At 32.7% G+C, this 27,607-nt stretch overlaps 1 protein-coding gene across 8 annotated transcripts in view; it reads left to right on the top strand.

Annotated features, from left to right (window-relative positions):
• PIK3C2G (phosphatidylinositol-4-phosphate 3-kinase catalytic subunit type 2 gamma) overlaps nt 1-27,607 on the top strand; it is a 368,003-nt gene that overhangs the window by 30,423 nt on the left and 309,973 nt on the right. For all 8 annotated transcript variants that reach the window (XR_012017650.1, XR_012017649.1, XM_072798827.1 and 5 more), the window contains 3 exons: nt 3,813-3,895; nt 7,295-7,452; nt 13,122-13,236. Coding sequence is in view for 6 of the 8 variants with exons in the window: in XM_072798827.1 (XP_072654928.1) it covers nt 3,813-3,895; nt 7,295-7,452; nt 13,122-13,236 (356 nt within the window). In the remaining 2 variants the exon portion in view is untranslated. The remainder of the gene's footprint in view (nt 1-3,812; nt 3,896-7,294; nt 7,453-13,121; nt 13,237-27,607) is intronic.

Below are 27,607 nucleotides of genomic sequence, written 5' to 3'. Positions count from 1 at the left end.
TAAAATAACAGATAGAATGAGTCCACAAGAGAAGAAATACCTAATTCTGTCTGAGGCATATGCAGAGGAGGTAGCAAGTCAACTGATATGAATTAAAAGAATGAATTTTAGGACGTCTATTTCTGATCAGAGCAGAATAACTAGTATTAACATCTCCTGATTTCAGGCACTGAACACAAGGCAGTAAAGGACAGATTCCTGAGAGAGGGGAAACACCAGAGTGTTGCATGATCATCCTTGGTTCTGGTTGGGGACACTTTCTTGCTGGTAGAGCAGAATAGTAGAGCCCAAATGAGCAGCATTATCACTAAGCTTGAGAAGGCAGAGCCTGCAGTTCCATGACAGAGTGCAGTTCCAGCTGCTCAATGGGTGGGAGTCAAAAATCTGCATGAGATTTACTGTAGATTTTTGGCCAAGTGATGGTATTCACCACACACAAATGTAAGTTATGTAGCGCTGAAGTTCTAACCTAGAAAGACACTGAGTGGGTATTTCAGGCATTCAACTGAGATTACCCAAAGCTATCTCTTAAGAATATAAAACAAATACTTTATAATGAATGGGCAGCTACTACCAAAATAGATGTATCCTAACAAAAATAAAACAAAGGCTGAGGAGACCAAGGTATCTTACCTGCCTGCCAGAGAAAAATTGTATACTTTTTAAAAAAGACAACACAATTTGCAACATGTCATCTACAATCCTTAACATATAAGAAGAAGCAAGGAATTTTGACCCATAATCAAAAAAATAACCCAGTCAATACAAACAGATTCTGACATAGTCCAGATGTTGAAATTAACAGATAGAGACTTTAAGGTGGTTACTAAAAGAATGTTGAAGTAGAGAGAAAGTAAAAGATGGAGATAATGAGTAGACCAATGAAGAATCTCAGGAGGAAGTTAGAAACTACAAAGAAAACAAAGACTATGGAAATTCTAGCACTGAAAATATAATATCTGAAATGAAAAATCATTGGGTGTACTTAAAAACAGAAGATGACAGGGAGGGAGATAATAAACTTGAAAGAAAAATAAGAAAAATTATCCAAACTAAAGAGGAGAAAATACAAAGATTATATAAAAATGGGCAAGGACTTAGAAACTTATGGGGCAAGGAGCCTTATATGGACAATTCTGGAATGCTAGCAGAAAAGGAGAAGAAAACTAGGGAGGATAACTAACTTGAAGAAATAATGGTCTATTTCTCAAATTTGCTATAAAATGTCAAATTACAGATCCAAAGAAGTTCAACAAGTCCCAAACAATAAATACAAAGACAACCACATTTAGACAAATTATACTCAAACATCTGTGAACAAAAGGTAAACAGAAAATCATAAAAGACAGCAGTGAGGGAAAACTGATTTCACACAGTGGAATAACAATCTGAATTAAAGCAAATTTCTATCAGAAGAAAGGAACCAGACAACAATGGGATGACATTTTAAAAGACACATACCTATATCTATGTAACATATAGATATATCTATATATAGATCCATTACACACCTATATATCTCTCTATATACTTTTGTATCCATTAAGTATACACTTCAAAACTCAAAATGAAATAAAGATATCATATAAACAAATATATATATATATATATATATATATATATATATATATATATATATATTTAAAGATTTTATTTATTTAGTCATGAGAAACAGAGGAGAGAGAGACAGAGACACAGGCAGAGGGAGAAGTAGGCTCCATGCAGGGAGGATCCGGGTCTCCAGGATCACGCCCTGGGCTGAAGGCGGCGCTAAACCACTGAGCCACCCGGGCTGCCCCATATAAACAAATATTGACAGAAATTAGTTAGCTAACATGTACACAGAAATACTAAAGTAAATGCTTTGGATGCAAGGAGAATGATACCAGATGGTATCTAGAAATGAATGAAGAGCAGTTCAAGTGGTGAATATATTAGTAAACAGCTTTTTTTCTTCAATGTTTATTATCTTCCTCCCTGTCATCTTCTATTTGCTTTTAAGTACACCCAGTGATTTTTCATTTCAGGTATTATATTTTCAGTATTAGAAAGCTGTTTAAAGCAAAGCAACAGCATTTTATTGAGAGTTATTTTAACTCTCAATCGATAGATAAAAAATATATAACAACAATACCATAAAGGAGGGAAGGGGTAAATGTTATGTGCTACTATGAATTCTTACATTGTAAATGCAGTGGTAGAGTATTAACTCTAAGTACACTGTGATATGTTTAAGGATGCATATTGTCATTTCTAAGCTAGTACAGACACTAGAAAAATAATACTGAGAAGAAAAACTAAAAATCCAACAGAGAAATTAAATGAAATAGAAAAATATCAAATAAAACAAAACAAAACAAAAGGCAGGGAAGGAAAAATAGAAGAATAAAATAGAAACAAATAGAAACAAAAATGAGTATGGCAGTCTTACATCCAACAATATCAATAAATACACTCAATATAAATAGACTAACCATTCCAAATAAAAGGGAGAAATTGACAAACTAGATAAAAAAGAAAGATTAAACTACTATCTACAAGAGACAAACTTTAGAAAGGCACAAATAAGTTGAAAGTAGAATAAAAAGATTTAGCATTCAGTCAGGAAGCAAAAAGTCAATTCTTAGTACCAGAAAAAGTACAGAAGACAGAGTATTATTATTATTATCATCATTATTTCATAATGACAATAGGATCAATCAGGAAGACACAATAAACTCAAATTTGCTATGTACCCTAATAACAGATTCAATATATACAAAGCAAAAATTACTTCTTTTAATCATAAACCTACTTTCTGATTGAGCCATTTATGGATTTATTCACAAGAAATAAAATATAGGTCCATATAAATACTTATATATGAAAATTAATAGTTTTCTTTAAAAAATATGAACCCAAATACTCATCAACAGGAAGATGGATAAACAAATCATGAAATATTCATCAATAGTAAAAATTGGCAATAAAAAATGAACCATTGATGTGTGACCTCACAGATAAGTTTTAAAATATATATATCATTTAAGTGAACGAAACCAGAAAGAAAAAGGCACATATAGTTAATCTATGATGTTAGAAATCTGAATAACATGGTTACCAAATGCATGTACAGTTTGAGAGAAGGAAGTATGGGGGCATTTTCTAAAATAATGGAAATATTCTATATTTTTATTGTGATATTGGTAGCATGGTTGTCAACATTCCTCAAACTTAAATTATGTATTTAAGGTTCATAAATTTTTCTATAGACATTACTTCACTTAAAAAATCCAAATAAAAACAATGAATTGAAGGGATGCAGGATGAGATGCTCCAAATTGTGACACTTTAGCATAAAAAGATTGTTTCAGGTTTGCAGCAGATGCAGGAAAAATTCTGCTTCCCCAATAACTGCTTTAATTTACATTGGAAAGGAGAGCCTGCAACAGAAGAGAGCTAACGACAGGGACTCCCCTTTCTTAAGGAACAAGCTTTGTTTTTCGAACATCTTCTTTTACCTTCTTGCTAAGGACTTTCCTCCCTTTTGTATCCTAGGGCCCCTATCAGCTCCTTTTAGCTTAAATAGGCTTCATGTTGCCTCATTGTCTTTGGAATCTCCTGTCTGTGTAGTTTCCCCTTACATATGCCTGTGAAATTTGATTTTCTCCTGTCATTCTGTCTTGTGTCAATCTAAGTTCAGCTAGCAGGACCATAGTGCAGAGGAAGGGTTTCCTTCCCAACAGAATCTTTAAAATAAAATAAAAATGGTAGACTTGTATTAATGTTTTCTCCACATCAAACTATCTTAATTTAACACTTTTTATTTTAAGCTGACAGGTTGTTCTTCTCAGCTAGTTGAAGTACCTCAAGGTACTAATAAGGATCTGGCCTCCTTCTGCAACAAAGTGAAAAAGTGAGTTCTATTTCATTAAACTTTGAAATTTCTGTACCATCATAAATTTGTCTATTTTAATTTAACATCACTGAACTGATTAATTTTGAATATAAAATGTTAAAGTTTTTATAATTGTTTAACATAGTGAAAAATATAAATTTATGACAAATTAGTTCATTAACTTCTGGTATTGTTTTTGTTGTTTTTAATCAAATAATTGTATTCTCTTGAGAATTCAGTTAAAGCTAAATGTTTCATAGTTTCAGACTTGCCCTTGCTATTTATTGATTGTTTAGTTTGCAATGGATTAGTTTCTCATTTAACACATAATTAATTGACTGACTTATCTGGTTCTGTCCTAAATTAGCATAGATTTATCCTTCTTACCTAGAATATACTACTTAAATGATGAGAGTGCCTTCTTAAAAGTTCAATCTTACCTTGAATGAACTACCAAAAAATGAGCAAATGCATGGGTGTTTGTCCACTGAAAAATTTGCTCACTAGGGGATACTACAAAAACACTGATGCCCTTTCTGCTCGTTTTAAATGAACTTATAATTATAGATGCCTTTTTTAAAGACCAATTTCTCATTCACAGTTAAAATTTATATAACACAATTTCTTCTATTGCTAAGGTTCTTGAAAGTTTTGAAAAATTAGTTCATTTATATTTCATTCTCTTGATTTTTATCTACTTATAACTGTTTTTAAAATAATATACATATAAATGAACTATAACTTATTTATCAGCTATAGCAGTTTACTACTAAATGATCATTTGTTATTAAAAACAGGAATCATTTATTTAGTCATTAATTTAAAGGCTATTTGAATGCCTAATAACTAGCTCATGTGTGAGAGATACTCAAAAGGAACAAACAAAAAAAGCAAGGTCTCTGCCCTAAAAAACTTGTAACCGCATTGGAAGAATTAAAAGGCACACAGAGGAACAAAACAAAATGAGTAGCTCAAATCCATGAATATATTTAATATTTAATTAATGTCTCACTCTTGTTCACAGAAAAAAATTTAAATGACTCTTTGGATTCCTAAATTAGGATTTTTAAAGATATCAATATTGATTCTTTTAAGAATAAACTACTCACTGTCACAAACTGACAAGGAACTGACACTTTAAATCTAAGATGTGATCATTTCTACCCTCTGAGCATGAAAAATAGCTCTCTTAATATCATAAGATATTACACAGTATAAATCCATTGACAAAACCCTTATTACTAGTCCTTCCCATCACTTCTTTTTTTAAACATAATATTCTTAGCTGAAATCTTGTGGATGCAATAGTGACATAAAATATTTTATGTGATGGTTTTTCAGTAACTCATAGTGCATTTTCTGAATTCTTAAATGTAATTTCTCTCAATGGTTCCTTTCAAAAAACCATGAGAACTAAAACAGACAACCAAACAATAACAAACTTTATAGTAGTGAAAGGAAGATATAGGTTATATTCACACACACTTATCTTGGTTTTCAATAATATTTTCTGATATATATATATATATATATATATATATATAAAATGATTAAATTTATAGATGCATAATTATTTTGTACACAAACACACTATTCATTCAACAACTATTTCTGAGGATCTACTCTGTTCTAGGCACCCAAGGCTCTTAATAACTCAAGAGAAGACCAAATTGAGTTTGAAAGCCAAGTTTCATAAGAGAGTCACAATAGGATGGATTTATGTATCCAATTTCATCTGTTTTTTTTTGTCTAATATTTAAATAACCATACCTTAAAAAGTTATTGATATTCCTGTCATACACCTTTTAGAGGCTAATTTGTTGGATTTGGTTTCTTGTTGTGACATATTTTTAAGTCACATCTTTCAAAGAATGTTTCATATTTTTGTAAAAAAATACGATTGCAGAGCATATGAAAATTTTTGGCCATAATAGATACTTAGCAAAATTTAGGAGAAAATAAGTCATTAATTTGCATTTTAAATTTACCCCAAACAGCAGAAGTTTAATTCATGTATGCATGAAGTAGCATCCTATCATATGGTGACTGCTAAATCATAAAGCTCCTCAATCAGCAATGGAGTCTAGGCCTTTATCATAGGTATAACAAAGGAAAGTGGCCTATCTCTTTAACCTGAACAATGGGTTCTCAAACTAGTGCTGGAGCAGCAGCTGTAATGACTTACTTGGGAAACTAATGTTAGTAAGGAAAATGTGAAGATTCCTTACATTTATGTGACGATTTAAGTGAGATTTATGGAATCATCAAGTATGAGGATGGAACTCAGAAAAGGTGATTCTGATGCATTCTAGCCCTGAATTTTTTCATTTGTCAGACCTCTCAAGGAGGGGATGTTTCTGTGCAGTTTAAGAGCAGACATGGAGATTAAGCTACTTCACTGAGCCTGGCACTACTTTAATGCTGCACAAATAAAATAAATGCCCAGGATGTAATTCATATTGGTAGAATACATAGAATGCATAGCATACATTCTAAACACAGAATGTATAACTTTCTCTGAGAATAGCACTACAAAATTTAGATGTCTACATAACAGCAACAAAAAAAAAAAAACCCCAGATTTCATATTCATCATCAAAGGCATTTTAATCAACTAAGTTGAAAATAATCTTATGTTATATTCTAACGAGGGCAATAATATGGATCAGCAAGGATTTAGCTATAATAATATATAATAATAATTATATCACATGAGTATATGCTTACTTTCTACAAAAGTCTTTCACATGCCTTTTTACTTTTAATCCTTGCAATAAACTGTTGAAGCAGATATAAATATCCTCATTTGTACAAACCAAAGAAACTGGTCAAACAACTTGCCTCTGACCATAAAACTACTACATAGAAGAGTCAGGATTCAAGCTCAAAGCTTCTGGGTCGAAGGAAAAACTATTTGCAATTCTCTGACTCATTTGCACAATAAGGAATTGTTCAGTGTACAAATGACTTCTGGGCTAAATTATTTATATAAAATCCAGATATTTGTGTAAAATCCAAAAGTTGACAGCTAAGAATGGTATTTGCCAATTGGACACAAGGTAATTTATTTACCAAAATCCTTACATCAAAATGACTGACTTCCAGCTTGAGAAAGTTAAGGTAAACCAAAGGGAGGTTTTCAGGCTTCAAAAGCAATGAAGGAAGTAATCATTGTTCAAAGTGAATTTTCACGTGTAATGAATGACAATGTATTCTTAATTGCTTCAAATGAAATGCTCCTATGGAAATCTAAAGAATGGTCCTTTACAGTTGTTATTGTAATCTTTACCAATCTGGCCTAACAGCACTGTACCACAAATCAGCAGATGATTGTTTTCATATTTTAAATCTATAGCAAAACTGTGCCTTACTTTCTTATAATTTTCTCCTAAGTATTTTTTTCCATGTATTTTTCAGAATAAGAGAAATGTATCATGCAGCTGACATTAATTCTAATTCAGGGAAGATCTGGAGCACTACTACAGCATTTCCCTATCAGCTTTTTTCTAATACTAAGTTTAATATAAATATTTGTATTGATAACTCAACGCAACTACTTCATTTTATGCCAAATGGTAAGCAATCTTGCAAATAAGTATAAAAATCTACATAAAGCTGGTATAGGCTGCACAGCCTTGAGTCCACAGACTGAAAACATTAAAAGAAGCATTATTAAACACTAGTATTTTGCCCTGAAGTGGAGTTAAGAGGAAAACAGCTGGAAACCTTTTGTTAACTTTTGTTTAGCTATTGTTTTTAAGAACTCCCTTCACAAAGCTCACCCCAGGACACTTTACTTTCCTTTCATAAAATAGTTGATGGCAAGTATAACAAGTTTTTAGCATATTAAAAACAAAAGGTATATTTCAAAAAGATTATAGATAAAGCATATGAATGAATGAATAAATATGAATGAACATATATATGAAAATGTCAATGCTACCCATCAGAAACTATGTCATTCAAATGTGAATAAATTATGACATAAAATAGGCACCGATACATAGTCTTCATTCCTATTATACAAACTATACAAGAATTAAGCATGATGAGCAGATAGATCTATTGAATCAGTCTCTGGAGATGGATAGAACCAGAATCAGATTTTTATCAACTCATCAGATGATTTCTTATTTTTCTAAAGTTTTAGAATCTATTTAAAGTTGTTTAATATTATATTTCACTGATATTGTCAACTATTTTGCAAAACAAAAATAGTTCTTCAAACATTAATTGCTACTAAATGAGTTTCTACGTATAAACTGTTTGACAAATAATGACCCAAAAACATCTTTTCGTCGATTGTTATTAATATAATTATTATTTTGCTTTTTTTTCTGTCTTACTCAAGATTCTGAGTTACTGCAGATGGCTACAAACATAACAATGTTATGTTGGAATATTTAGTTAGGACCATCTGGTTTGAAACTAACAAAAACCAACTCCTGCTGCCTTAAGAAGAAAGGAAACATTCTTAAAGAATATAGAGATTTCTTACAGAATTTAAGAGTAAGAATTCAGCAGATTCAGGAATGTACTAAAGGCACAGATGAATAAGCAGTCCAAAATTCCTGTATGCATCTCACCTCATATCTTTTAGATTAACTGCTTCTCAGGTTTCCCTTGATTTCTACTGACTCATTTCCCTTGGTTTTCCAGAACACATGGACAGTCAAGCTCTCAAGCTTAAATAATATTTGGCCAGCTACCTAAAGAAAATTCAATTTTTCTATTAGATCTAATTCCAAATTTCTAAAAACAGGATTCTGATTGCCCACCCAAAATCACTGGTGTTGAACCCTCAGCCAATCAGCCAATCACAATCTGTGTAATGTTGGCCTCACTTGCTGGAGACCAGGGAATGACTGTGAACTAGGGAAATCACTTCTCTTTTCCAGTTTACAGTATTTAATTTCCAACATCTTTCTCTCTCTCTCTCTCTCTCTCTCTCTCTCTCCCTCTCCCTCTCAGGATGTTCTTTTGTTGAATGTGGCAAGTTGGAGGCCATTTTTGACGTTTATGAGAAGTTTCAGTGATTAGGTCATCGTGTCTAGTGTTAGAAATGTATAGTATTAAAGAGGATGTCTGCTCTCAAAGATATTAAAAATGTTTATAAGAAGGGGAAGAGGAGGAGGAGGGAGTGAAGTATTGGGAAAGAAGGAGGAAGAAGTGAAGGAGAAAGGACACATCCATGAAAACACAGAGCAGCAAATGCCACTATTGGGAGGAAAACTTTTCCTATCCCCCCCCCCAAAAAAAAATATATTTGAAGGGGGTGGGAGTGGTGGCTGTGACTAAGCTGGCAATAGACATTAACAGGAGAAAAGTTATTTACACATGCATGCAGGGGTTACTTGCTGAATACCCAGAGGCAAAGTTTTATATACCAGTTTAAGCTGTATATGCGTGTGTGCAGGGTGTCTGCTGAAGCTTCAATAAGAAAGCAGGAAAAAAAATAAGAAAGTAGGAACTGTGTGTGTGTGTGTGTGTGTGTGTGTATTTATGGTAGTGGATGGGCAATCTGTCTTCTTCCTGGAATTTGCAGGAAATTCCCTCAGAAAAGGTTAATGGAAGCTATATTTTAGGGACAAAGTTCAGATAAGATTTCAAATGTTTTTACTTTGAAATACTGTTTATGCCAAAACTCTGATCCTTTCACCACTTCATATAAGTGTTCTACTGGTAAATACAGATGTGCTATAAAGAATAAAATAGTGGGCGGATCCCTTGGTGGCTCAACGGTTTGGCGCCTGCCTTTGGCCCAGGACGTGGTCCCGGAGTCTCAGGATCAAGTCCCATGTCAGGCTCCTTGCATGGAGCCTGCTTCTCCTTCTGCCTGTGTCTCTGCCTCTCTCTGTGTGTGTGTCTCTCATGAATAAATAAATAAATCTTTTTTTAAAAAAAAGAATAAAATAGTGTATATGAAGAGAATATCAAAAATGACTTCAATAAAAGATAGATGCTATTGCTAGAAACTAGGGGAATAATGAAACCTAGATAAATAAAGAGGAAATGGATGAGAATAAGGCATTTTCATCCAAAGAGAACAGTTTCCCTAAGAGTGAGGAAATGGAATCCTTCTACAGAAATAGGTATTCTGAGCAAAGAATTGTTTCATAATCTTTAGCCATCACTTAATGAAGATGATTTCTGTTGTCCTTATTTCCAAGTACAAAGTTGCTCCAGGGTGTCTTTACTTTCAGGTTTAGATGATGTATAGTTAAAACTGTAGTAGAGGCCATTAGTGACTTGAAAAGTGTCTGAAGTAGAAGTCAGTTTGCAAAGATTAAAGAGTGATTGAGAACGGTTTGCAGAAGTTACCTACTTCTCACAGAAGTTTGGCAGTAATAGGAAGGTTAAAAAAACTATCTTAATAGAATGAAATGGATGAAGGGAGATTTTACTGGAAGATGAAACAGAAACAAAAATTTTAAGAAAAAAAACATTTTTATAGCAGAGTATTGAATATATAAAAGAGAGGAGAGGGGATTCAACTGATGGAGATGGAACCTAGTGTAGGAAAAATCAGAGATTAAGAAGATATAGGAAAAAGCAATGATACTTATATCTTAAAAGATGAGTAAAGAAGTAAAGGATGATGTGCAAAAAAAACTAGATTTAATGAACAGGGTAGTTAATTAAAGAATCTCAAATGGATATTTTCCTCTTCAATATAGTAGGCAATATGGTCAACAGATTGAGAAGGACTGCATAAAGTGGAAGAGTATAAGAAATGGAGAAAAATATTGTTATTAGCTGACAAATTGAAGGTACAAGTATAAAATTTACTTAAAAGAAGCCATGGGAAATAAGTCAATAGGAGAAGGACAAACATTATATGGTCTCATTCATTTGGGGAATATAAAAAATAGTGAAAGGGAATCAAGGGGAAAGGAGAAAAAAATGAGTGGGAATATCAGAAAGGGAGACAGAACATGAAAGACTCCTAATTCTGGGAAATGAACTAGGGGTGGAGGAAGGGGAGGTTCGGTGGGCGGGGGGGACTGGGTAACGGGCACTGAGGTGGGCACTTGATGCACTGGGTGTTATTCTATACGTTGGCAAATTGAACACCAATAAAAAATAAATTTATAAAAAAAAATAAAAATAAATGGACTTAGACCCTAGGAAAAAAAAAGAAGAAGAAGAAGAAGCCATGAGGAGCGTGGGCTCAGTCAGTTAAACATCTGAACTTTGGCTCAGGTCATTATCCCAGGGTTCTGGGATCGAGGCCTGCATCAGGCTCCCTGCTCCATGGGGACCCTGCTTCTTCCTCTCTCTCCCTGCCACTCCCCCTTCTTGAGCGTGTGCACTCTCTCTGTCAAATAAATAGACAAAATCTTAAAAAAAAAAAAAGAAGAATCCATAGTACTTGTTGGCATACAATATGGATGAGAAGTTTAACTTACACAGACACTTAATGGCTGACTTCAAGGAGTAAGATGATAATTTCAGGTTTAGATATGCCTAATTTAATTTGAATTAATAATGAAATATTCAAAGAGTAATATAAAACAAATAGTAGGAGATAATTAAACTGAAGCACAGAAGAGAAGTAATAGTAGAAATTGGATTATGGAGTCTATCATGTAGAATGGAAAGATGATTGTAGTAAAATAATGAATTCATGCATGCCCCATATAGCACAGGGGATGTAGCCTGGAAATGGGAGAGCCAAATTAATTAAAATGAACTTGTGTCTCTGGAGATACTTTCGGCCATCATATGCTAGTAATGTCAAAGCTCTTAGACTCATGATTTTTTCTCTGGTAATATTTTCTTCTAGCTTCACTCATACCATTTCAATCATTATTCCCAAGCAACAGTGTGTTTAATATATTCTCTCCCATGTCACAGCATTTCCACAATCCCTAATTTCATGATGATCTTTACCATTTGTTTCTCTGACCATTTCTTAGAAAATATCTTGATCTACCATAAATCCAGATTTTTAAATCCAGCATTATTCTCTCCCCACCCTCTTTTTTGTGGCAGGCCTAGAGTATTAATTGCACACATTTTGTTAGGCAGTTTGTGTCAAAAACCCTTTTCTCCAAACAAAAAGGTGTGGGAAAAAAAGAAGCTACAGCAAAGTAAACACATAATTGCAAACTAAACACAACTCAAATGAATACAATTGAGTGTTTGCAGTATGCTGTTCAAATTCTCACTGGTTAGGGGTCATTGGTACTGTCTGTTTACAGTTGCTTCATTGATTGAGATTGTGAGATCAGATCCAAAGCATGGAGTGTGTGTGTGTGTGTATATTTATATATATAATATAATATATAATATATTATAATATTATAATAATATATTATTATATATTTTAAAATATATATTTATATATATATATAAAATTTTCTACTGTTATCATTTATGGTAATAAATGAGCCCTGTACTACTTGTCATTTATAATTGGGAAAATATTTTGTAGACAAATGTTACTGAAACAAGTCAATGTGGTTCTGGCCTCTTAAATGGCATATGTATGTTAAGATCTTAGTGAGGTGATTATGGAATGTGAAGTCAGAGGACTTTACCTTATAGTATGATTACATTTTTAACTCCAGAGAAGGTAGAGAAAAATGGAAACTGAGTGATTCCTATGTGGGAAAGGAAGACCAATAAGCTGTGGAGATTTAGAATCATTGAGAGCACAGGCTTTGGAATCTGACAGTTTAGGTTAGACTCTCGGCTTGCCACTTACCATTCACAGCATTTCCTAAGTCTCTAGGAGTAACCACAAGAATACTTCTTTAAAAAAGATTTTATTTACTTATTTGAGAGAAAGAGAGAAAGAACAAGCAGGGGAAGGGCAGAGAGAGAAGCAGACTCCCGCTGAGCACAGAGCCCAATGTAGGGTGCCTGATCTTAGGACCCAAGATCACAAGCTGAGCTGAAGTCAGACCCTTAACCAACAGAGCTTTGCAGGTGCCCCCACATTAGAATACTTTTTATGCAGAGCCACAATGTATTAAGGTTTTAACATGAGGAATACAATACCTAGCTCTGTCAATAATATGAAGACAGACTGATTAAAGAAAATGTAATTGTTTTTCAAAAGTATCTTCAAATTTAACCAGACTAATATATGAGATGCATCTCATTTTAATTCCTCTTGATGGAGCTAGACAGTTACAAGAGCTATAATGTATATATCTTATTTTGTGCTCAAAACCTTTTCTTCAGCCAATATATGATAAGCTCTTATTAACTTTTTATTATTCATCTTTGTTTTTAGCTAATTACCTTGTCAAAGACCTAATTGCAGAAATCCTACATTTTTGTACAAATGACCAGTTATTCCCTAAAGACCATCTTCTAAGTGTATGTGGCTATGAAGAATTTTTACAGAAGTAAGTATCTTATTAAGTATCATTGTTATAATCGGTTAAGGCACACTTCATTTTTTTCTTTTAAACAGACTTTGTACAAACACTATACTCTTATAACCAATATAATTAAATCAATTTTCCCTTTTTAAGGTGAACTCAAAATTTTATGACTCATTGACAGTCCCATTCTTGGTTTTCTTCTGTATTTTGTGTATTTATGGCAATATGTATTTAAGTGACCTTGATTTTCTTGGTTTCTTTGAAAACAAGTTTACTAGGACTGATCACAATTTTTTAAATGTAACAAATTATTTTGCAAAAAGTAATTTTTGATTTGGAATAATATTAGTATGCTGATTAAATGCTGATTTTTAAAAATTACAGAGGATTTGAGTGTGAGCATTATAACATTTTCATAAAAGAATAGCCTTTATTTCTGCAGTCAGGTAGCTCTTATAACAACTACAAAGGTCTGTTTTCATGTAGGTCAACTGCAAATACTTATTTTATAGAAAACTCACCTTCTCTTATTGTATCACAATTATGGCTATTCTGAATTCCTTGAAGACCAACCTTGAAAATATAACACAATTTTAAGAAAGGAGATATTTCTCTGCTGGTACATAGTTATTCTAGATAGTAAAGTAATAAAGTACTCAATAAACTGGATTGTCATTTACATATTTCCTTTGTATTTCCAAAAGTGTCTAAAGATTGACAACAGCCCTATGGAAGTAAAATATTTCTTTTCAAATATTCATTGTCACCGTCATTATTATACCATCATAAATGTATGTGAGAATACCCTGTGGGTAATTTGATGAATTTAACAGTATTATCAGCAAATCCAGTCCTTTATTCTGCAATGTTAACTGTAAATGACTTTTAAGACTAACTCTTTTTGTATTCCCAGTTATAACAAAATAATAATAAATATATATTTTTTAATATTTTATTTATTCATGAGACACACACAGAGAGAGAGGCAGAGACATAGGCAGAGGGAGAAGCAGGCTCCATGCAGGAAGCTCTATGTGGGACCCGATCCCGGGACTGCAGGATCACGACCTGAGCTGAAGGCAGATGCTCAACCGCTGAACCACCCAGGCATCCCAATAATAAATATTTATATGAAATCACAGATGTTTTGTTGTACTAACCTCACTAATACTCCCCTTCTCCATTATCTATTTGAACCTATTAACATACTCAGTGATTAAGCTGCTACCTTCTTCCAACATATGGTTTTGACAGTATATCCAAAGAGCAAGGAGAAATACTTTAGAAATATTATTTTATATTGAATACTCATTAAAATTCATCTTCTGTATAAGTCTTCAAATGTACATCTGAACTTCAGCTAATGTCAAACATTAGATGCAAAGAATAAGAAACATTATCAAATTTATGTATTTAGTATTATCAGTAGGAAATATCATCACACAAGCAAAAGTGTGGAAGAGACAGAAATTTGGAAAAGAGTAACGTGAACACTTTTATAATGGGCCTTGTCTTATTTGCTATTTCAAATGTGTAAGTCAACCATAATTAGTTCAATTACTGACTAATAAAAATGTATATACCATTTTGCTCTTTTTTCTTGTTAACGTGAACATAACAGATTTCTAAAATATTTTTATAGTCATTTGTTTCTAACAAAATTTCATTTACCTGGGTTTTTATTAAGGTGGTAAAGTACTAGTATAGATTAATAATTAATAGATTAATTATAGTCATCTTTCCTTATTATAATTTGAAAGATATGTATATATTGGGGATTTACTTACTATTTAATATCCTACCTGTTTGATCTGATTTTTAAAATGAGCATAACATTATCATTCTTTCTAATATCTAAATCATTCAGGTTTTTTTTAAGTTTATTTATTCCCTTGCAACTTATCTAAAAAAATATATGTCCTTGTGGCACCTGGGTGGCTCAGCTGGTTAAGCATCTCTTAATTTCGGCTCAGGTCATGATCTCAGGGTTGTAAGATCAAGTCCTGCATCGAGCTTTGTGCTGGCCCTGAAGCCTACTTAAGATTCTCTCTCTCTCTCTCTCCTTCTATCCCTCCTCTCTCACTCTCTCTCACAAAGGAAAAAAAAAAATCAATTTAAAAATGTCTGTAAATACTTGGAAATCTTCACAATGTTCTTCTATAGAGGGAACACAGGTTAACACATAATAAAGTCAATAATGCAGCAGGTGTTAATTTAGACACTAATAGTTATAGTACTACACTTCATCTGGAGCATTTGACTAGCTTTGGTTGCAATAATAATAATAATAGTCATTTATCAAATTCTCATTATTTGGTTACCTCATATTGGGTAGACTTCTAAGTCTTATGACATTATCAATACAATATATACGGTAATAACTACTGTTTTACAGATGGGAATTCTGATGCTTTGTTTAAGATCACACAATTAGGTAGCTGGTAGAGTGCAGCCTGAATTCAAACCTGGGTTTGGCTGTTTGCCCTAGGTCTAAACTACAAAACAATAATGCAAAAGCTCTTGAACAATATACAAGAAATAGCAAACAGGTTATTCATGCTGGAGCACAGGGTGGAAAATATATGGAGATTTGTAGGTGTCTGTAATGGGGTGCAGAGATTAAGAGTCTACTTCGACTCCTATTGAGAACTACACACATACAAGACATTTGGTTAGTCACTGAGAATCCAGAGATAAGTTATATATAATCTTTGCTCTCTGCCTTGTGTAAAAATTCAGAAAGCCCTGTAATTACTTCTCACAATGCCCTACCACGTGGGCAGCACTAGCATTATTATATACCAACTGCTTGCAGATCACAGAAAGATCGATTAATGGCAAGAATATGGAAACAGTTCAAAGAAAAGTTAATGATAAACCTGTGCTTAAAGAAAAAATACATTCTTTATTTAGAGGAAAGAAAACAGTACCATATAATAAAATGTGAATAACCATAGGATATATAAATTACACTTAAATTTTGTTTCTAAAGAATAAGTATTAAGAAAAAACAGGCTAAAGAAGTAACAATCATAAATAATACAAAAGACTTAGTTATGAAGCATATTTACCATAACATATAATTTCTAATATTAACAACAATGACAACAAGAACAAAAACTGGAAAAAAAAACCTAAATCTGCAATAGAACTCCAAAATGGGGGTAAAACAGGACCTGAACATAATTTCATTATAATATGACACAGAATTTATAAATTATTAAAATTATAGCATCATATGTCTTGAAATAAAAACATGCATCAAAGTTTTTAAGGATGAAAGAGTATCTTTTCAAATCACATTTAAACATTATTTTTTGTTAAAACAAGCATATTTCTAATCATAAAATAAGAAAAAATCATATACACTAAAATGTTAAAGTACTTATTTCTAGCTTGAAAAAGAACTACAAGTGATATTTTTTCATTTCATTTTTAATTTACAAAACTCCTATGATAAACCTTCCTTTTTGCTATCAAGAGATTAATAAAAAATCTCTCATGGAGACAAAAATAATAATAGTAAGACAGCAGCAAAATCTACTTATTTAAAGTCTTTAATGGACTCGAATCTTCACATGTAGTACGATTCATTGTCATTTGAGATAAGCATGGTTATTTCCAATTTACAGATAGGAAAATTGAAGCTAAGAGAAACTAAATGATTTCCTAAACATTATGAAATTTGGAAGCAGCAAAGTCAGGATAGCACAGGTATATCTGGCTCTGAAGCACAAAGCTTTCTAATATATAACAAAACCTCCTTCATAACAAAGGGCCACTTGAATATAAAATTAAAGGACAATGTGTCATTAGGGATAATGACTGTTTATTTGGACTGTCAACATGGGTTTATAGTTCAGCATTTAGGTCAAATGTAAGGAAAACAACCTCTAGAACACTCATTTTCTGACAGATTTAAAATTTTAAAAATCTAAGCAGAAAAACATTTAGAAGTGATTTGACTAAAACAAAGGTAAATCACTATATATATATATATATATATATATATATATATATAATCACTAAAGGTGGGCTTAAATTTCTGATGAGATAAAATTTTTTTTTGGAAGTTTGAGTCTCTTTAAGCAAATACATATTATCAAAACAAATTCTGCCCACTATTGATAATGCTACTTTATCACTGTTGCTTTAGCAAAATGAGTTTAACTTCCTTTAACTTCAATTTCTTTATCTTTTAAAAAATTTATTTTTAATGTATTGTTCCACTTTACAAATGAGCCACAGAATTATATTTTAATAATCTCTAATTCCAAAAGTAAAAAATTTTATTAAGCCTCTACTAATCTTTTCAGGGTGTATAGATTGCTTTGAGCTCCTGTGAAGTGTAGGTCTAAGTAAATTAATTAATTAATTAAGTGGTTGTTAAGATACAGTGAACTAAAAAGTAGAGAAGTATTCTCTTCCCCATTGCCCCAGCAAAAAAACCCCATAATTTTTGTGGGATGATGTAGAAATTTTTTTTCACTTTACATTCTTATGTTATCAGAACTATGCTTTTTAATCTGTCCTGCATTAAAAAGATAGAGATAAATTATATTTAATTGCTACTTTTGCAATTTCTCATCTACTTTAAGAGCAAATCCTTAAAATGTAAACTCCTTGGTTTCTTCTGGTCAGTACATTTGTCTGTCAAAATAGTCACAATAAGTAATCATCTCATGAATGAACCAAGTTTTGAGAAAGTAGCAAAGACTTTTTGTTATCACAATTAAGATGTCAATGGTCCATATGCATTCTCGTAACTTTGCTAATAGTATATTCATGATGCTCTATTCCATATTTCCTCCTAAAGTTGTACTTTGCTCTTTCATTGAACTTACCTGTCTTTAGAGGCCCAGGGATATTACTGACCTAATAATTTAGACTATGAAAAAAAATTTAGACTCTATAAAAAAAATTCTCCTCAAAAACTGCTTCCTTTATACATGGTTTTAAATAATATGATATAATATGAAAAAAGAAAAAAATAGGAGAAAAATAATCAGTTTTCTGATAGGCTCAAGATAGCTTAATACAAAATGATCAGCACTATAAAGTATGGAATACTGAAACTGCAAATTAGAGCTCGAATAAATTAAAGAAATAACAGAAGCATAAAAGTAGTCTTGTACATTCAAAAAATATTAATTAACATCTCCCATCATGTTCCTTGTCTGTAGACCCCAAACTAATTACCACAGTAGGAAATGTCCTTGGAATTTCATTTCCCCTTTTCCCATGATCTTACCCAGTAGACAGACCCCATTGGACTAATACAATGGCAGGCCTGAGGACAGGACTCGCTACCTCTTTTCTTCCCTATTAGATGCAGTACAGATATAAAACTCAGAGTGTCCCTGGTTCTGCTTTCCTTTCAGGGAATAGCATGACTCCTACCTTCACCTATTCTTGTAACCATCTCATTTGAGCTTTTTCTTCATAAATACATTTATAATATATGAAGTATAAGGTCACTTCACAATTGTACCCCTTAGGATCTAGCCTAACATTTATTGGGAGTTCAGGCTTTTGGTTTCTTACTCCTAACCTATGTGACTTAAGTAATATATTATCTCAAAAGTGTTGCTATGTGTTTTACTTTCTAATTCAGCTGAAAAACAGTATTTCTGAGGTGCTGTGTGAAAATAAAATTTACTGCACTTAAAAGCTTTTATTGAATAAATCACGACAGCATAGTCAGTAGTAAGCTACAAGTGCTGCATAAGAAGAAACTGAATAATCTTTCTTGAAAATTCTGCTTGGGCCAGTTGTTTACAGTTATGACCAGGTCTTATATCCTTGATTCAAACAAAATGAAATGAAACAAAACTGTTATTTAATAGACTTTTGTCAAGGAATGCTAGAACACAGAGTGCTAAAATATGTAGAAAGAAAAAAGAAAAACAAAACCTATTGTAATTTAAAAATATTACTTTGAGGAGCATCTGGGTGGCTCAGTCAGTTAAGTATCTGCCTTCCACACAGGTCATGATTTGGGGATTCTGAGATTGAGCCCCACTTCAGGCTCAGAGTCTGCTTTGCCCTTTCCCTCTCCCCACTCATTCTCTTTGTCTCTCTCCCCATTCATTCTCTTTGTCCCTCTCTCAAATAAATAAAATCTTTTTAAAAAATATTTTTTGGTAATTGTCATTAACATTCTTAAATTTATTTATTTTTTAAAGGTTTATTTATTCATGAGAGACACAAAGACATAGGCCAGGGAGCCAGATATGGGAATCGATCCCAAGACCCCAGGATCATGACCTGAGCCAAAGGCAGACGCTCAACCACTGAGCCACCCAGGTCCTCAACATTCTTAAATTTAAAAGGTGGTATCTATCTCTTTATTCATCAGCAACACTGATTAGATTATCTGTCTTTCTACTTTGGAGTCCCCTTTCTCCTTTCTGACCTTTCCTAGTAGAGAAAATATTGAATAACCTTTGATTAAAGTGAGAAAGTCTTCTTTAAAAATTAAATCTAATTAGAATTTTAAAATACTCTTCTTAAAAAATTTTGATTTAAAAAAATTTTAGCTGATCTCATGACAATTTGTATTAATTTATTCTTTAAAAATTTGATTATAAATTGGAATTGGTTTATTCAAAGTAATCAGACTATTAAATACCAATAAGGAAAAGGCTAAGTTATATAAAGTTTAAACTTTATGTAGCATAAACTTTATATATAATGATTATACTCATTAGCAGTAAAAACTGGGTTGTATATATTCCTGGGGAGGGGAGGGGTGAGTCTCTTCTTAATCAAATTAAGGATTCCATTTAGAAAACTTGAACAAATTGATTACTTTCAGCACATTCAAGACAGCCTAAGATTACCAATGCTAGATTGACTCTTTAGCTTTTTAGACTTAATTTGGTCAAATAAATAGCTTAAGGTGTTTTCCTCTTTAACATACCTTCACTCTTCCACTTATAAATCATAAAACCATGTCAGAGCATTGGGAAAAACATGTCAAAACTCTGAGAGCTCTCACATACAATAATAAAAGTTGTGTTCTGGTAATAAATCATTTATTAAGAATATGTTGAGTTACTTCAATTCAGTTTTTAGATCTCCTTCAAAATACTTGTGCTAACATTTAAAAATTAATTTTGGCTTCTATCTTTAATAGTGAACTAAAATACTGATAATAATATACCATATAAACTAGCATTTGGTTTTAACTAATAATTCTGTACTAGAACAAATGTCTTAGTATGTAAATACTCTGCATCTAATTTCATTCGAAAGCAATTCCCCAAAGAGCTTGTGCTAAATAAAGGTTGTTTGTTATTAAAATATACAGTTAAGAATTATAGCATATTTCAGACCCAAGTTTTCTAAAAAACTTTGTGATGATTATATATGCATCACTAACCAACAGACTTGATAAAAAAGATCACTTGATAAAAATAAAAGTCTGTTGCATGACTTTTCCAAGAAGACAGGAAAATGAGAAGTAAACATAAGTATATAATTTAATTTTATTATACCTAAAACCATAATAATCAATAGGCAGCTATCAAGTTATTTTCTTACTCAAAAACATATATTTCTGAATTAAAAATCCCAATCCCACCACCTACCAATTCTGAATCAACTAAAGTTCTATTTTTCTTAAATAAAGGAATTAGGTAGTGATTATGTGAATTGCATAGTGTTTTAAATTAGTATCACCTTAATGAGGCTTAAATGTGCTATTTTAATCTTAGTTCTTAAATGTTTTGTATTTGAGTCTACAGAATATGTCTCTTCTGGAGGTTTGTGGAAAATAATGAAACCTTGAAATGGGATAAGATCTGTATTTTTGATTTCTTGAGTTGGGGACTATATTACAAATTTTGCACACCATACCTCAAAAAAACCTCTCTGGAGTTTAGTATATATTTTTCCAAAGGACACAAAGTTCCACATTCACTGATACATTTCTTCCTTCCTTACTATCTTCTTCAACTTTATTACTTATTTATTTATTTTAAAGATATTATTTATTTATTCATGAGAGACAGAGAGAGAGAGAGAGAGATTGAGAGGCAAAGGCACAGGCAGAGGGAGAAGCAGGCTCCACGTAGGGAGCCCGACATGGGACTTGATCCCCAGTCTCCAAGATCATGCCCTGGGCTGAAGGCAGCGCTAAACCGCTAAGCCACCTGGGCTGCCCTCAACTTTATTTATTTAAATTGTTGTGCTATTATTTGTTTTGTGAATGCATAGCTTAAGAGAGGGCATTGTAAACTTGAAAGTTGTTATAAAACACTTCCTCTAGATTAAAAAAATTGAATTTAAAAAAGCATGTGTACTATGCCTGTATAGAAATACAATCATATTCAAGTGAAGAGGCATGAGGGCTAGTTGCCTTTTTACAAGCTGGAGGGCATTCTTAAGAAAAAAGGAAGCATCTGAAAAGAAAGGTTTAGGTCTCTTAGGTGCAGTTCTCTCTTGAATAGTAGCTGCTGGTATCAATTTCTGTCCCATAGAGGGTCCCTATTCAAAACCATGACCCTACTCTACTAACCACCCTGTGGCTGTGAGTCCTAGTTTAGAATTTAACCTGTGCTTGTCTCTCCAAATCATGAAGTTTAACTTTTCCTATTCATAGTTCCCCTGAAAGCAAAATAACAATAAAATTGAGGAGCACTGGTTGAGGAAAACAATGTACCACTGATCTTTTGTTGAGAAGCAACTAGCAACATCTTTAAGCATAAAATCCAGGGTGTTTTCATTGGTTACAAAACTTACTTGAGGGATCCCTGAGTGGCGCAGCGGTTTAGCGCCTGCCTTTGGCCTGGGGCGCAATCTTGGAGACCCGGGATCGAATCCCACGTCAGGCTCCCGGTGCATGGAGCCTGCTTCTCCCTCTGCCTATGTCTCTGCCTCTCTCTCTCTCTCTCTCTCTCTCTCCCTCTGCCTATGTCTCTGCCTCTCTCTCTCTCTCTCTCTGTGTGACTATCATAAATAAATAAAAATTAAAAAAAAAACCTTTAAAATAAAAAAAAAACTTACTTGAATTAAAGATTATAATAGACATCATCAACATTTTTAAGTGGCAAATATGAAAGGAATATGTGTGTGCACAGAACACACACACATAGTATTTGAAAAAAATATTCTCTGGGATCCTACAGTATTATTAATATTTTAATATTTTCTTATATTCACCTTACATCTCTTAGCTTAATTGCTGAATTTCCTTAAAGAACTATCTTTAGTAGGTCTCAGCAATCCTGGCTCTCAATATTTATAAAATCAAATGGACATAGTTCTTTTCTATATATGACTATAATATTTCACAATGTATTTCTGTGGCTACTTCTTACACATACAAAGGGAGAATAGTTAAACCTAACTAGGTTATCCTATAAAATAAGGATACGTATTTATTCCAATAAAAATATTGTTTGTAAATGTGAGTTTATAAGGAATGCCTAGCCTGATGGTAATCAATTTTGCAGACTGAACATTACTTAGGAAGTCTTTTTTTGCCCATAAGACAAATTTGAAGTATTTGCATATCATTTTGTGGTGTGAAGGTAATTAATCTCTCCTTATATATATATACTGCTATAGAAATACTTTAAATAACATGAGCTACTTATGAATAGGAAATAGGAGTAATTATGTGCAAGGATTCAGCTTTTTGTGTTCATCTTAAATGACAGGTATACTCATAACAGTTCCTTAAGATAGTAGCTAACAACACATAGCTGGAATCAAATATTTGTTGAAGGAATAAATAAATGGATGTGCAGAATTTTGATTTACTAGTATATATGAAGAAAAAAACCCTAAACTTTTCATTATATAATGAATATTCAGTTCAATTAACATTCTAAGTTTTTTACATGATTGCTAAAAAAGTACTAAGCACACATACTTGAGATGTTACCAGTTGAGAAAAACATCTGTTGTATATAATGTGAAATAGATAAATTCGAAAATTCACAACAGCATAGTAATATCTAACATGGACTTTTCTCTTAGTCATCAAAGCCAGGTCTTCAATATTACCCATTTTAATGTGATGGTTTTTTTTGTTTCTCTTTCTCCTGGTATGGTAGGCTTTCTTCTTCTTCTTCTTCTTCTTCTTCTTCTTCTTCTTCTTCTACTTCTACTTCTACTTCTACTTCTACTTCTACTTCTTCTTTTTTTTTTTTTTGATACCTGGAGTCATCAAACACTAATTGATTTTTACTTCATTTACTCATTAAATTCTATATACCAATCTTCTTTCTATTCTTTAATGCTTTGTTTTCTTTTTCTCTCTTTAGTTCAGCTCCATCCAATGGAAATGTAATTGGGCCACATAATTATTTTAAGTTTTCTACTAGCCACTTTAAAAACAATTAAAAGAAGCTGGTGGAAATACACTTTAATAGGATGCATTATTTATTTATATTTAACTCAAATATTTTATTTAACTAAAATAGTTTCTTTCATTTCAACCTGTAATCAAAATTTTAAAAATATTGAGATGTTTTATATTACTTCTCATGCTGAGTCTTCAAAATTCAGTATGTATTTTATGCTGAGAGTCTGTTTTAATCCAGACTAGTGCCATTTTTAAAAGATTTATTTATTTATTTATTTATTCATTCATTCATGATAGACAGAGAGAGAGAGAGAGAGAGAGAGAGGGGCAGAGACACAGGCAGAGGGAGAAGTAGGCTCCATGCCAGGAGCCCAACGTGGGACTCGATCCCGGGACTCCAGGATCGCGCCCTGGGCCAAAGGCAGGCGCCAAACCGCTGAGCCACCCAGGGATCCCCTAGACTAGTGACATTTTAAGTGTTCAAAAGCCACATGTGGCCAGTGGTTATTATACTGCATAGTATAGCCCTAGGTCATCAAAAAAAAAAAAAAACTGATTCAAATGGTGGTCTTGCCAATTAGAGCGATAGCAAAGTGGTGAACAGTAGTTTACAGCTCTTAGAAATTGTTATGGTTATCAGAGACTCCATAACATCAGAGACTTAATCTTAAGTGACAATTCTAGCACAATAATAATTTTTGTTATTGCTAATATATATAAAAAGGACTTTTAGTATTTTAAACGTATCTGAAAAAAATGAGTTACTGAGTAAAATCTCAATATAACATGTCCTGTAACATAAATTAGCTTATCTATAGAAGTAGTTACCTTAATACATGTAAAACATTCTGGCATATTAATGTTCTGTTCCACTAAATAACAGCGGCTAAAAGCAAAGTACACAGGAAATTGCTAAGTAACAGTATTGTAAACAGTGACCAGTGACCATTCACCAAATATACATTTTTTTTTTTCTCAACTCAGCCTAAGACTCTGGCTTAAAAATACTTACTGCAGAATTCTCCACAAATTTTGTGCATTTTGCTCTTGCCTCTGTATTTAGAAGCATCAAGGTTTCTTACATCCTCTTCCAGCCAAACTGAGACTTTTTTTATAAAGATTTTATTTATTTATTCATTAGAGACACAGAGAGAGAGAGAGAGAGGCAGAGACACAGGCAGAGGGAGAAGCAGGCTCCATGCAGGGAACCTGATGTGAGACTCGATCCGGGGTCTCCAGGATCAGGCCCTGGGCTGAAGGCGGTGCTAAACTGCTGAGCCACCCGGGCTGCCCAAAACTGAGACATTTTTTAAAGCTAATTCTTTTATTTACTATAATAATAATTTTCTTTTATATTTTTTGAAATGAGGTGAATCTTTTTTTAATTCAATTAATTAACATATAGTGCATTTTTAGTTTCAGAGGTAGAGTTCAGCGATTCAAGTTGCATATAACACCCAGTGCTCATTACATCAGGTGTCCCTCTTAATGCCCTCACCCTGTTACCCCATCCCCCACTCACATCTCCTCCAGAAACCCTCAGTTTTTTTGCCTGTAGTGAAAAGTCTCTTATGGTTTATCTCCCTCTATGCTTTCATCTTATTTTATTTTTACCTCCCTTCCCCTATGATCCTGTTCTGTTTTATAAACTCCACATATGAGTGAAATCATATAACTGTCCTTCTCTGACTGACTTATTTCTCTTAGCATAACACCCTCTAATCCCATCCATGTCATTACAAATGGTAAGATTTGGGGTTTTTTGATGGTTGAGTAATATTCCATTGTATATATGTATGACACCTCTTCTTTGTCCATTCATCTGTTGATGGACATCTGTGCTCTTTCCATAGTTTGCCTATTCTGGACATTGCTACTACAAACACAGGGGAGCAGGTACCCCTTTGGATCACTATGTTTATATTCTTTGAGTAAATACCTATTAGTAGGCAATTACCAGGTCCTAGGGTAGCTATATTTTTAACTTTTTGAGGAATCTTCATACTATTTTCCAGAGTGGCTGTACCAGTTCACATTCCCACCAGTAGTGTGAGAGGGTTCCCCTTTCTCCGCATCCTTGCTAACATCTGTCATTTCCTGAGTTGTTGATTTTATCCATTCTGACTGGTGTGAGGTGGCATCTTATTGTGATTTTGATTTGTATTTTCCTGATTGTATTTCACTATATTTCATTTCTTGATGCCAAGCGATGTTGAACATTTTTTCACGTGTCTGTTGGCCATTTGTATGTCTTCTTAGAAGAATTGTTTGTCCATGCCTTCTGCTCACTTCTTGACTGGATTACTTATATTCTGGGTGTTGAATTTCAGAAGTTCTTTGTAGAACTTATCTTACATAAAAAAAAAAAAAAGCTTAGCCCTATTATCTGATGTGTCATTTGCAAATATCTTCTCCCATTCTGTAGGTTGTCTTTTGTTTTTTTCAACTGTTTCCTTTGCTGTGCAAAAGATTTTTATCTTGATGAAGTCCCAATAGTTCATTTTTGCTTTTGTTTTTCTTGCCTTTGGAGACATGTTTAGCAAGAAGTTGCTTTAAAATTGTGTTGATGTTTTTATTAAGATTTGTATATGTGTGTGTGTGTGTGTGTGTGCTCTGGTTAGAGACCTGTATTGATGTTAGTAGTGTCTTCCAAACCTCTTTTCCCAAGAAAAAGGGTTTTTATAGCCCACGATTTGCAAAACACCTTATATAAAAAGAAACACGTGGAAAAAAAGAAAGAAAGAAACATGTGTATCACATTATACCAGGAATGCCTGAATCTATACACAAATTTTAAGTGTGCTATTTTTACTCCAAATATTTATGTTCTAGTCTCTGGTCTTATTTCGTCAAATCCAGTGTCTTTATTCGCAAGATGAGAGATTTGGAGCAGAACTGTACTTATTCCCAGTTTTTGAGATTTTTCTTCATGCAAGATCATAATGATACCCCTATAATTAGAATAATTTTATATCTTCAGGACTAGATTAATACAAAAAATGCAAATCTACCCACCAGCCCACCAAAATTCTAATGACTGGAAAAATTACTAAAAAACCTCCTGGTGAAATAAGAAGAGTGATAGCATGGGAAGAATGAAACAATTGCAAGACTACTGTAGAGCTCCTAGATAAAATGTCAAAAGATACTTAAAATAGGGGGGACTTGGGACATTCATTTGACAGCTTTATAAAAAACCAGACAATTTCCTCAGGAATGATGAGCTTTCAATTTAGCTCAAGGAGAGAAGTATGAAAGTAGGAAAACAATGAGCAGTGAGGAGTAAAAAGTTAGTTTTCAGCAAATTGCACCAAACCCTCAAGGACTAGAGATTTCTCAATTGTATAAACTGTTACAGAATAGAGAAAAGGTATACGCAGTTTACAAAGCTGGCCTAAGTGTGATGCCTAAAACAAATAAAGGTAAGAAAATGTTAAATTTTTAGGCCTATCTAAATTTTGACATACATACAAAAAAATCCTTAAAAACTGCAAATTAAACCTTCTAGTGGGGACAAATCTATACAAAGACGTAAAGATAATTATACATTAGGAAACTCTATCAATGTAATTAGTATATTAACACATTCAAGAAAAAAATGAACTTCTCAATATGATGCACCCAATAGATAAAGCAAACCTGTGTGATAAAATTTGAAACATTTATTATTTTTTAAATCATTAACAAAATAGAACAAGAAAAGTATACAGCAGGATTACACAGCAAATATATACAACTGTTAATCATTTGAGGCATTTCCTATAAAAACGAGAAAATGAGAAGTGTGTCTACAATCATTACTACTATTCAACAGTGTTCCAGACAACAGGAAACAAAAGGATTGGAAAGCAGTAAATAAAACTGTAATTATTTTGAAGAATATAATTATCTATTTAGAAAATTCAAAATAATCAACTAAAAAACCACTAGGTATTTCAGCAGGATTCTACCTCCTAAGTCAACACATAAAATCAATTAATAAATATCATGAAAAAATAACTTTGACTTATAATAGAACAGAATCTATAAAATATCTTGCAAAAAAAAGCATAATATACGTATTATGACCTGAAAGAT

The sequence above is a fragment of the Canis lupus genome, chromosome 25 (assembly GCF_048164855.1).
Source record: "Canis lupus baileyi chromosome 25, mCanLup2.hap1, whole genome shotgun sequence".
In the NCBI taxonomy this organism is placed as follows: Eukaryota; Metazoa; Chordata; class Mammalia; order Carnivora; family Canidae; genus Canis; species Canis lupus.
This window is presented reverse-complemented; position numbering and strand designations above follow the sequence as displayed.